General features: G+C 50.5%; 1 protein-coding gene across 4 annotated transcripts in view; it reads right to left on the bottom strand.

The window, feature by feature from the left end:
- The window catches only part of SLC25A42 (solute carrier family 25 member 42), a 65,162-nt gene that overhangs the window by 30,125 nt on the left and 22,572 nt on the right, over positions 1-12,465 (bottom strand). The window contains exons 2-3 of one of the 4 annotated variants that reach the window (XM_073555116.1): positions 9,490-9,525; positions 287-401 (exon numbers count right to left, since the gene is read on the bottom strand). In XM_073555116.1, the coding sequence (XP_073411217.1) occupies positions 287-362 (76 nt within the window). In that variant the 5' untranslated portion in view covers positions 363-401; positions 9,490-9,525. Of the gene's footprint in view, positions 1-286; positions 426-815; positions 956-9,489; positions 9,526-12,465 lie in introns of those variants that run through there. The other 3 variants (XM_073555113.1, XM_073555114.1, XM_073555115.1) reach the window with 3 other exon arrangements.

Here is a 12,465-nt window from a genome sequence, read left to right as displayed (position 1 = left end):
TGAGCAATAAATGTATAGAGCCCCCCCAGAGTCAGTTTCTCCAGGGTTTTGACTACTGGGGGTAGCTGAGACCCCGGAGAACATGATTCAGGTCGGTAAAACCGACCCCTGTGTTGCGATCACTGTTATTCACGGAATAACGGCAACCCAAAAATCCTCACAGCACACAATGTGAAGATTCACAAGTAATTAAAGACTTGTAGTTTGAGACAGGCCAATCCCATTAATGCTAATAAAAATATTAGTTACAAAATAAATTTAAAATATGGGATTTTGAATCCATTACCTTGGAAGATGATTTTGGTTCGATCCAACGGGGCAACAGCTGTCTTGGCAACAGCACCAGCCAGGGCGCCAGACATCAAGGAGTTGAGGACCCCTTTGCCATTTTTATTTCCTTTCTATGAAAAATAAACAAAACACACCTGAACACAAATTATGGTAATAGCCCAACAAACTTACAAACAATTTAATCTCATTCACTTTCTTTTTGGCTCAGTATATCACCATCATAAAAATAAAGCTTTACCAGTAGGATAAAAGATAATGATAAAAAAAATATCTATGCCATGTTTTGATAGAAGCAGGACCAACCCTCCTAAACAGTCTATATGGGCATGTAGGTCATGGGAAGCTGAATAACATGATACCTTGATATCTGTGATCCAATGTGTTATTCCAGAGAAATCCACGTTTTATTATATGTAAATGAGCTGCTCCAAGACATGGGCAGCCACTAATCTGCAGGAGAATCTGCCTCCAGAGCTTAGTTTAAGAGGAGATACCAGTAATGACAGTCTGCTCTCCTGGCTCACCTGACAATCCCGGTCCCCTCCTTCAGGGATATCAGACATCCAGAAGAGAAAAAGAACCCGCAGCTCTCCCTTCCACATGATGTCAGTTACGTCCGAAGGAAGAGAAGTCGCTGCCAACTGGCCGCAGGAATTGCAGGACGCGAGCCCCAGGAGAGGCAGTGTCAACACAGCTGGAATGGCGCTGGCACCGGAGGAGAGTATAGATATTATCTTACAAGTGATTGAGAAGGGGTTGTCCAAACAGAAAAGCCACTTTAAAATAAGCTCTAGAGGTAGATTCTCAGGGAGATCCATGTCCAGCCCTTAGCAGCTCGTTTACATAAAAAAAAAAAAAAAAAAAAATAATATAGTAATGTGCATACATAAATATCTCATGAAAAATGTTACACATTAAATAAAGTTAAGAATATTTGGCTAGTACCAAAATATTATTATAGTATTTAAGTTATTAACTTGGCTTTTCAATTGATTTGATCAACTAAATTAAAGACCTTTTGATTTAAAAGAAATATAAATGTGATATTAGTGATCACCCATCCAATTTATTAATATCGATTTTATATACAGTAAAATACTTGGAAGTCTTTTTGTTGCAAATTGCTTTGGATATATAAGGGCACTCTGGTAGCAATAAGGTGACAGCAATTAAATCCTACTTAAAGCCAAAATTGTTTTTCTGTAATGCTTTCTATTGAGAACCATATTGTGGTGCAGCAAAGAAAACAAAAAGTAAAAAATGTAATAGTGGCAGGAGTACGAGAAATTAGACACTGCGGTCTTCTGCCTCCTCTCTGTCACGGTAAACCCATGACACTTGACAACTTTCCTGCAAGGTCAGGAAAGCTTCAGGTAAATGTGAAGCTTCTTCCGCAAAGACAGCAAAACTCTTAATGTCCTGGGTGAAAGCATTCTTAAAAATCATCCTCAGCAGCATAGTGTCCTAATAATATATTTAAAAATTGGTATTGTGGGATTTTCTTTTACAGAATACATTGTGCAGTAAAAATTACTTGGAAAAGGATTCTCCAGGTCTGCATGATTAAATAATAATAAATTTTATTTCTATAGCGCCGACATATTCCGCAGCACTTTACATTTCAGAGGGGACTTGTACAGACGATAGACATTACAGCATAACAATAATCACATAGATCATAACAGATACCAAGAGGAAAGAGGGCCCTGCTCGCAAGCTTACAATCTATGAGGGAAAAAGGAAGACACGAAAGGTGGGTGGCAACAGTTGCCCTGATTGTATGGACCAGCCATAACGTTAAGTGTGTAACAGTACCGATGTAGAGGGCTAATGGATGCATAAAGCATGTGGGAACATGATGCGGGTAACCTCATTATGGTAAAAACTTTTGGCTGTGCCACATAGGGATAGATTAGGTTAATGTGTTGAGGCGGTAGGCCAGTCTGAATAAATGAGTTTTCAGGGCACGCTTAAAATTGGGGGGATTGGGGACTAATCGTATTGACCTGGGAAGTGCATTCCAAAGAATTGTCGCAGCACGTGTATAGTCTTGGAGACGGGAGTGGGAGGTTCTGATTGTTGAGGATGCTAACCTCAGGTCATCAGCAGAACGGAGGGCGCGGGTAGGATGGTATACTGAAACAAGGGAGGAGATGTAGGGTGGTGCTGAGCCATGAAGAGCTTTGTGGGTGAGGGTAATAAGTTTGTACTGGATTCTGGAGTGGATGGGTAGCCAGTGTAATGACTGGCACGAGGTAGAGGCATCGGTGTAACGATTGGTGAGGAATATGATCCTGGCAGCAGCATTCAAGACAGATTGGAGGGGGGAGAGTTTGGTAAGAGGGAGACCGATTAGAAGACAGTTACAATAATCAAGACAAGAATGAATAAGAGAAACAGTAACAGTTTTTGCGGAGTCAAAAGTAAGCAAAGGTCGAATTCTAGAAATGTATAAAACAATAACAAACTTAAATAGTTTTTGTATTACCATATTTGAGTGGTGAAACAAATTAACTCAAATTAAAAAGAAACATGGATTTTTGTGATAACTCACCATAAAATCTTTTTCTCCGAGACGCTCATTGGGGGACACAGCACCCACCCTGTTAGCCAAGTTGGCTTCTGTTTAATTAATTAATATGCTCTCTGTATGAGATTAGGGTGGTTATTTTCTAGACATGTTGCTACCTGCATTAAGGTTGATGTCTGATTTTTGTTTGATCTCCTACTGCTTTTGCACCAAACTGGTTTCCGCCCGCAATCGGGGTAAGGGTGTATACGGCAGAGGACGAGCTAACATTTTTTTTTTTTTTTTTCCCCCACTTAGTGTCAGCCTCCAGGCAGCAGTAGCATACACCCACAGTACCTGCGTCCCCACAGTACCCGTGTCCCCCAATGAGCGTCTCGGAGAAAATGATTTTACGGTGAGTTCTCCTCATTGGGGGACACAGGTACTGTGGGACGTCCTAAAGCAGTCCCTGGGTGGGAAGTTGACTCACCGATCCAAGCTACATGCACCTCCTGTCTAAAGGTGTGCCAACGCTGATTGGAGAATCCTTCTACCCAGGCTCACATCGGCTAAAGCCCGAGTATGGATATTGTAATGTTTAGTAAACGTGTGCAGGCTGGACCAGGTTGCTGCCTTGCAAACCTGTTCCGTCGAAGCCTGGTGCCGAAGCGCCCAAGAGGTACCCACTGCCCGAGTAGAGTGTGCTCTAATCCCTGCTGGAATCGGCCGCCTCTGATGCGGTAGGACTCCTGAATAGCCAAACGAATCCATCTGGCTATGGTTGATTTTGAGGCGTGTCCCTTCATGCGACCTTCAGGGAGCACGAACAGCGCGTCTGACTGACGAAAGTGTGCCATCCACGACACGTACCTCCTGAATGCAATCACCAGGTCTAACGTATGCAGGGCCTTTTCCACACGGTGTACCGGTGCTGGACAAAAAGAGGGCAAGACAATATCCTCATTAATGTGAAACGAGGAAATGACTTTTGGCAAAAAAAGGAGGAGCTGGTCTAAGAACCACCTTGTCTTTGTGAAAAGTCAAACGGGGCTCGGCAAGATAACGCTGCCAGCTCAGAGACCTGCCTGATTGATGATATAGCTACCAGGAACACCACCTTCCAGGAAAGGTATAACAAAGAGACATCCAGTAGCGGCTCAAATGGAGCTTCCTGCAGAACACTTAGGACCAGGTTAAGGTCCCAGGCATCCATAGGTGCCTTATAGAGAGGTACCAAGTGGGAGACCCCCTGGATGAAAGTCTTTACCTGCAAGTTAGTAGTAATCCTGTGCTGAAAAAGGACGGATAAAGCTGATATCTGTCTCCTGAGAGAACTGGGGGCCAAGCCGGAGTCTAGGCCAAACTGGAGAAAAGCCAAGATATTAGGGATGGAGAATCTCAGTGGAGAACAACCGTTGCCTCGACACCATGCAAAGAAAACCTTCCAGGTGTGGTGGTAAATTCGTGCTGAGGCAGGCTTCCGATGCTAACCATCGTAGCAACCACTTTGCGCCCAAACCCCGCCTGCATCAGACTCCAAGAGTCAACAGCCAAGCCGTCAAACACAGGGCCCCTGAGTTCGGGTGGCCGATCGGCCCCTGAGAAAGTAGATCTGGGCGCTCTGGCAGTCGCCATGGCACTTCGACGAGCAGCTGCACTAGATCTGCGTACCACGCCCCACGAGGTCAGCAGAATCACTGGCACCCCTTCTGCCTTGATCTTCTTGATGACCCTCGGAAGTAGTGGCAGCGGGGGAAATAGGTATGGGAGGCGAAACTGGTTCCATGGCAGAACCAGCGCATCCACTGCGATTGCCTGCAGGCCCCGGGACCGAGAGACAAATACGGACACCTTGGTGTTCACCCTGGAGGCCATCAAACCCACATCCGGTGTTCCCCACCATTGGCAAATCTGATGAACCTCTGGGTGTAGTGACCATTCCCCGGACGCAAGCACCTGCCGGCTGAGGAAGTCTGCCCCCCAGTTCTCTACTCCTGGGATGTGGACCGCCGATATCACCGAGCGGTTCCTCTCGGCCCAGCGAAGCACGTGCCCTACCTCGCTCGCGCATGGTTGCCCTGCTGCGGGTGCCCCCTTGGTAATTTATGTAAAAGGGTTTCCCCTGAAGAAGGGAGGAACTGATTGTCCACCACTCTAGTGACTGTCTGACCTGAGAGGACAACCGGCACCGATGATCGAGCGTGAACGGGTTCTTGTCCCAGGATGACAAGAGGGCGTGCTGCAGGGGGCGAAGATGGAACTGGGCGAACGGAATCGCTTCCATTGCCACCACCATTTTTCCTAGAATCCTCATGCAGAAATGGATAGTGTGAGGGACTGGTTGGCGCAGTACCCGCACTCCCTGACGGAGGGCTAGAGAATTACCAACCCTCGGCAAGTGTTGAAGGTCATCCCTAAAAAGGAAATTCTCTGAACTGGAACAAGGGATGACTTCTTTACATTGACAAACCACCCTAAGCGGGCAAGAGTATCTAGCGTGATGCTGACACTTTCCTCGCATGCCTGCCTTGAAGGGCCTTTGACCAAGAGGTCATCTAAGTAGGGGAATATGCCCCGGTAGTGCAGGATGGCCATGGGGACCTGCCATGTTCTTTGTGAACACTCTGGGGGCAGTGGCTAGCCCCAAGGGCAGCGCAGAAAAACTGAAAATGTAGACCGTTGATGGCGAAGCGTAGAAACCTTTGATGCGGAGGGAAAATGGGGATATGTAGATAGGTGTTATGAAGGAGTCACCGAAGGAGGAAAAAACAAAAATACAAGCTACGTCCAGAAAACCAGAGAGGTTGGTAGCTATCGGATTGCAGACCCCTGATCCTATTCACACAACAGTAGCCGTGGGGGGTTCCTACGGTGCCCTAGACCCCTCGTTCACAGCCGGAGAACTAAATAAGCCTAAAGAAAGAAAGGGGAAATCTAAACTGCCCCAGAGCAGACCCCAAAGCAATAGACAGCCCCCAACATGTATTGTCAGTGAAAAGCAGATGAAAACACAAACACAGACAGAAAGACAGGTTGAGCAAACGATGGGGCCCAACTAACTAAATAGGAAAGGACAGAAAAGATGCTGGCTGCAATCCGCAAAAATACTGCCAAAATAATGTCCAACACGTCTGATAGAAAAAAGGCCCTGAAGTCACTAGACTTCAAAAACACAATATCAGCACTCAGGTATATTCTGAAGACTGAGCAAAAGATCAACTTGACCAAAGACAAAAATGGAGCTCAGCCTGTACCAACAAGGGCAGGCAGAACACAAACACTAAGTAAACAGACAATATCTCATGGAAAAATAAGAGAGCAAATACTTAGCTTTCAGAAGACAGGTACTGAACTGGTTTGCAAGAGCTCAGAGCAGAAAGGATCACCAGCACCCCTGTAGGGCGTCGGCTGCCTTATATCCACTCAGTGATTCCAGGTGTCCAATCAGGCTCCACCTGTTCAGATGACAGGTTCTTCCCAACCCAATCAATTTCACTACCTCTCTTCACCAGCAGAGGGAGTTCATCAGACATCAACGGTGAAGGGGAAAATGAACTCACAACAGATAGGGGTCCTGGATATCGATAGAGGCCAAGTACACTCCCTGCCCCATTGCCGATATGACTGAACAGAGAGACTCCATCCGGAAATGTCTGATCCTGATAAATCTGTTCAGGAGCTTTAGATCCAAAATGGGCCTGACAGTCCTGTCCTTTTTGGGGACTGCAAACAGGCTGGGATAGAAGCCCTGAGTCTTCTCGTTTTCCGGTACTGGAATGATGACTCCGTTGTGGCTGAGCGAATCGATGGCTCCTAGTAGAGCCTTTGCCCGGGTATCCACTTTGGGAAGAAGGGAAGGAAAGTGTTTGTCAGGTATCCCCCAAGACTATTTTATCTTGTACCCTGTGGACACCAGCCCTCTCACCCATGTGTCGTGTGCAACACTGAACCAGGCGTGGTGAAACCGGAGTAGGCGGCCGCCTACCTTGCTGGTGCCGCCTGACAAATGCCCCGAGTCATTTGGCTGAAGATCTTTGGGACCTGGATCCCCTCGACCTGGACTGGTTAGTACGCATCCTCCCCAATGGGTTGGCTCTATACGAGAACTGTTGTTCCCTATTCTGGTTGGGGCGCCCTGACGCGGCGGAATTAGCCGCTGTCGTCCACCCGGGGTTGCGAAAGGCCCGAAAACGTGCTTGAAACTGGTGACGAAACGGCGGTTTGACCCTTTGTTGAGGAAGAAAATCACTCTTGCCTCCTGTGGTGTCGGAGATGAGCTGATCTAACTTCTCTCCGAACAGGCGGCCACACTGGTATGGTAGCGCTGTCAAGGACTTTTTTTGAGGCTGAATCGGCCCGCCATGTCCTTAACCATAGCGCTCTCCTAATGGAGATTGCATTTGCGGCCGCAAGTGCCGTGCAGTTGGCCGCATCTAAAGATGCATTGATCAAGTAGTCCCCCACCATGGCTATCTGATTTGTGATTTCTGATACTTCAGCTGGTAGGTCTATGTCTTGCAAGGCTCTATCCAATGATTCTGACCAAGAAATCATGGCCTTTGCTACCCACGTTGCTGTGAACGAGGGAGAGAGTGCTGATCCCGATGCCTCAAACACTGAGTGAGCCAAGTTCTCTATGAGACCATCAGTGGGATCCTTAATAGAAGAACCACTAGGTACGGATAGTCGTTTTTGTAGCCAAGCGCGACACATGTGGATGCACTGTTGGGGATTCCATCAACTTTTTACGGAAATCCAGGGCAAAAGGATACTTCGCCTCGAGTGACCTCTGGCCCGAGAGACGCCTGTCCGGCCGTTCTCTTTGTCGTTGCCGGGGGGGGGGGGGCTTGGCCGCCGCGACGCCGGGGGCGGGGGACTTCCGGCCGTGGCCTAGCGCTGGCTGAAGCCGCGGCCTCGATTTTTACATTTTTATATTTTTATCATCCGCTCGGGGGGCGGAACCGCCGGACCCCAGAACCAAGGCCGGGAACCGGATCCGCCGCTGCCAGAAGCCCATCTCTGCTGCCGCCCTGGAGAAGTTAAGGGCTCCAGTCCTGCGCCGCTGCAGGAGCTCTCCCCGGCCATCCTCCTCCGTCCACCTCAGGTAGAGGGGAGGGGGGCCATACGAAAAAAGGACGGTGCAGGCACTCTAACTCCATCTAACCCCTTGCCGGGGTGAGGAGAGGGACCGTCCGCTGCCCTGCCCCACCACAGTATTAGCATTGGTGGGGCAGTGGGGGCCACACGGACTACACTTGTGCCTCTGTGCAGCCTAGGGTTTCAATACTCTAGGGTGGACAGGGCTAAGTCCGGCATCATGTCCCACAGTGCGGGAGAGGATACGTGGAGGGATACTCGCACTTGCTCGCATGTTGTTGGTTTGGGAGATCGGACCCTTTCAATGGGATCCGTAGCCCCTATCTCATCTTCATGTAAAAAAGGTACATCCGGAAAAAAATCCCCGTTGCGGGAGAGGATACATGGAGGGACACTCGCACGTGCTCGCCCATTGTTGGTTTGAGGACATCGGACCCTTTCAATAGGGTCCGTTCTCCCTGTCTCATCTTCATGGGGAAAAAGAAAGAAAAAAAAAAAAAAAATCAGTCTTGAGACAGACAGACGTGTGCCTCCAACAGATACTAAGCAAAAAACTGGTTTCCGCCAGCAATTGGGGCGAGGGTGTATACGGCGGAGGAGGAGCTAACCTCTTTGTTTCCCACTTAGTGTCAGCCTCCGGGCGGCAGTAGCATAAACCCACAGTACCCGTGTCCCCCAATGAGGCGAAGGAGAAATAAAAATAATTAATAATGAGGTTTGGGTCACCATTTTCAGAGATCCATAACGTTTACATTTTTCTGTTGACGGATGATGTGTAACGGCTGTTTTGTTGTGTGCGAGACGTTTTTATGGATATTTAGGGGGAGAAACATTTTGATTGCTTCTTATTGCATTTTTTTCAACAACTGTACAACTAATTCTGGCTTTTTCTTTCCTTATCTTTACTGCTTTAACAAGTGAGATAATTTTACCGATGAGTTTTATGGATGTAGGGATAGCAAATTTGTTTACCGTTTTTCCCCTATCTTATTAATGGGGTAAAAAGGGGTGTGATAAAAAGTTTAAGAAAATTGTTTTAGTCTATTCAGGGTTTTGAAACCTTGATTGTCTAATTGCTTGTTTTATATACTGCAATTCCACAGTATGGTTGTACATAGCGAAAACCCTGGTCTCTGTCTGGGTTTCAAAGGACTTTAATTCTGTGGCAGGCGTGGGGGCCTTCTGCAGGCCCCCAGCTGCCATAGGAAACCAATTGGCACTTGCAATCAGAGACTGACAGTGTCATTTAAAGAGTTAGTGATAAGAGCTTAGGTACAGACCCTGCTGTTTAAAGGAAAATGCCAACTGTGTAACATAGCTGGCATCTGCCAGCGCAGGCTCAGCTCCTGAACCAGCTCCGTAAGTAGGGACCAGAAAATGGACATATCAGTACTTTTAAAAGGTCAAGAAAAGGCAGTACTTTTAAAGGTCAAGAAAAGGGTGAAAGAATTACATGTAGCTGACTGGCAGTCATTTAATAGCAGCAGTTAGCCTGTTTAAATGAACCAGAAGCTATGGACTCCCCAAGTTTTTAACATCAATCCATATCCCTCAAGCACATGAAGTTTAAGTAAATACTAATTATAGTTTACCTATGATCCTCTAGTTAATTTCTGTTTATTAATTTTCTGAAATAAGAAATAAAAGTTAGACATTGTTTTTTTTTTTAATGTAACTATTACCCTATCCCTAAATCACCCACCCATACACAATAGATAGCTATTGACAACTATTTCCCCTCCATAGGTTGGAGTGTTCAGCTCGTCCAAGCGCTTCTGTGAGAGAGACGCTGTCAGACTCTTCCAATTGTGGCTTATCCCAAAGAGTATAAAAGGATTGATTGTCAGAAATCAAACATACTGGATCTTTATCTCCCTCAACACCATCTGTTGGTGAAGAGTCAGAGGCCTCCCCGTACACAGCGTGCTGACCCTGCCTGGAGGCCTCCCCGTACACAGCGTAATCATCCTGCCAGGAGGCCTCCCCGTACACAGCGTGCTCATCCTGCCAGGAGGCCTCCCTGTACACAGCGTGCTCATCCTGCCAGGAGGCCTCCCCGTACACAGCGTGCTGACCCTGCCAGGAGGCCTCCCCGTACACAGCGTGCTGACCCTGCCAGGAGGCCTCCCCGTACACAGCGTTCTGACCCTGCCAGGAGGCCTCCCCGTCCACAGCGTGCTGACCCTGCCAGGAGGCCTCCCCGTCCACAGCGTGCTGACCCTGCCAGGAGGCCTCCCCGTCCACAGCGTGCTGACCCTGCCAGGAGGCCTCCCCGTCCACAGCGTGCTGACCCTGCCAGGAGGCCTCCCCGTCCACAGCGTGCTGACCCTGCCAGGAGGCCTCCCCGTCCACAGCGTGCTGACCCTGCCAGGAGGCCTCCCCGTCCACAGCGTGCTGACCCTGCCAGGAGGCCTCCCCGTCCACAGCGTGCTGACCCTGCCAGGAGGCCTCCCCGTCCACAGCGTGCTGACCCTGCCAGGAGGCCTCCCCGTCCACAGCGTGCTGACCCTGCCAGGAGGCCTCCCCGTACACAGCGTGCTGACCCTGCCAGGAGGCCTCCGCGTACACAGCGTAATCATCCTGCCAAAAGGCCTCCCCGTACACAGGGTGCTGACCCTGCCAGGAGGCCTCCCCGTACACAGCGTGCTGACCCTGCCAGGAGGCCTCCCCGTACACAGCGTGCTGACCCTGCCAGGAGGTCTCCCCATACACAGCGTAATCATCCTGCCAGGAGGCCTCCCCGTACACAGCGTGCTGACCCTGCCAGGAGGCCTCCCCGTACACAGCGTGCTGACCCTGCCAGGAGGCCTCCCCGTACACAGCGTGCTGACCCTGCCAGGAGGCCTCCCCGTACACAGCGTGCTGACCCTGCCAGGAGGCCTCCCCGTACACAGCGTGCTGACCCTGCCAGGAGGCCTCCCCGTACACAGCGTGCTGACCCTGCCAGGAGGCCTCCCCGTACACAGCGTGCTGACCCTGCCAGGAGGCCTCCCCGTACACAGCGTGCTGACCCTGCCAGGAGGCCTCCCCGTACACAGCGTGCTGACCCTGCCAGGAGGCCTCCCCGTACACAGCGTGCTGACCCTGCCAGGAGGCCTCCCCGTACACAGGGTGCTGACCCTGCCAGGAGGCCTCCCCGTACACAGCGTGCTGACCCTGCCAGGAGGCCTCCCCGTACACAGCGTGCTGACCCTGCCAGGAGGCCTCCCCGTACACAGCGTGCAGACCCTGCCAGGAGGCCTCCCCGTACACAGCGTGCAGACCCTGCCAGGAGGCCTCCCCGTACACAGCGTGCTGACCCTGCCAGGAGGCCTCCCCGTACACAGAGTGCTGACCCTGCCAGGAGGCCTCCCCGTACACAGAGTGCTGACCCTGCCAGGAGGCCTCCCCGTACACAGAGTGCTGACCCTGCCAGGAGGCCTCCCCGTACACAGAGTGCTGACCCTGCCAGGAGGCCTCCCCGTACACAGAGTGCTGACCCTGCCAGGAGGCCTCCCCGTACACAGAGTGCTGACCCTGCCAGGAGGCCTCCCCGTACACAGAGTGCTGACCCTGCCAGGAGGCCTCCCCGTACACAGAGTGCTGACCCTGCCAGGAGGCCTCCCCGTACACAGAGTGCTGACCCTGCCAGGAGGCCTCCCCGTACACAGAGTGCTGACCCTGCCAGGAGGCCTCCCCGTACACAGAGTGCTGACCCTGCCAGGAGGCCTCCCCGTACACAGAGTGCTGACCCTGCCAGGAGGCCTCCCCGTACACAGAGTGCTGACCCTGCCAGGAGGCCTCCCCGTACACAGCGTAATCATCCTGCCAGGAGGCCTCCCCGTACACAGCGTGCTGACCCTGCCAGGAGGCCTCCCCGTACACAGCGTGCTCATCCTGCCAGGAGGCCTCCCCATACACAGCGTGCTCATCCTGCCAGGAGGCCTCCCCATACACAGCGTGCTGATCCTGCCAGGAGGCCTCCCCATACACAGCGTGCTGATCCTGCCAGGAGGCCTCCCCGTAAACAGAGTGCTGATCCTGCCAGGAGGCCTCCCCGTAAACAGAGTGCTGATCCTGCCAGGAGGCCTCCCCGTAAACAGAGTGCTGATCCTGCCAGGAGGCCTCCCCGTAAACAGAGTGCTGATCCTGCCAGGAGTCCTGATCCTGCCAGGAGTCCTTTCTCCATCACTGAATCCTAGCCATAGTTCCAACCCTAATCTAGTTTGCATTACAAAAAGCATGTAAAGTTTATTGCATAGTTCGGTAATGGGTTTGTTTTTCTTAAACAAGGGAAAGTCCTCCCAGCAGGTCTCTATCCACACTCTCACAAACCTGCAAGTGAAAAGTAGAGACAGAGACTGGTGGGAGAAGTGATGAAGTGGGGGAAGAAATATGGGAGGCAGAGGAGCTCTAGAAGAAAAGAGAAGGGAGATGATTGAAGACAGAGGTAGCTGGGAAGCAATGGGTAGTACGAGACAGTACTATGCAGTGCACAGCAGCAAGATGACAAGCTCATTGCAACTGTTGTCCTCTTCATTGCCATCAACTATTGAGAAGACAACAGAGCTAGCTACTCAGTGTTTTAC

The sequence above is a fragment of the Dendrobates tinctorius genome, unplaced genomic scaffold (genome assembly GCF_039654945.1).
Source record: "Dendrobates tinctorius isolate UK_male_01 unplaced genomic scaffold, ASM3965494v1 ptg000219l, whole genome shotgun sequence".
NCBI classification, from domain to species: Eukaryota; Metazoa; Chordata; class Amphibia; order Anura; family Dendrobatidae; genus Dendrobates; species Dendrobates tinctorius.
This window is presented reverse-complemented; position numbering and strand designations above follow the sequence as displayed.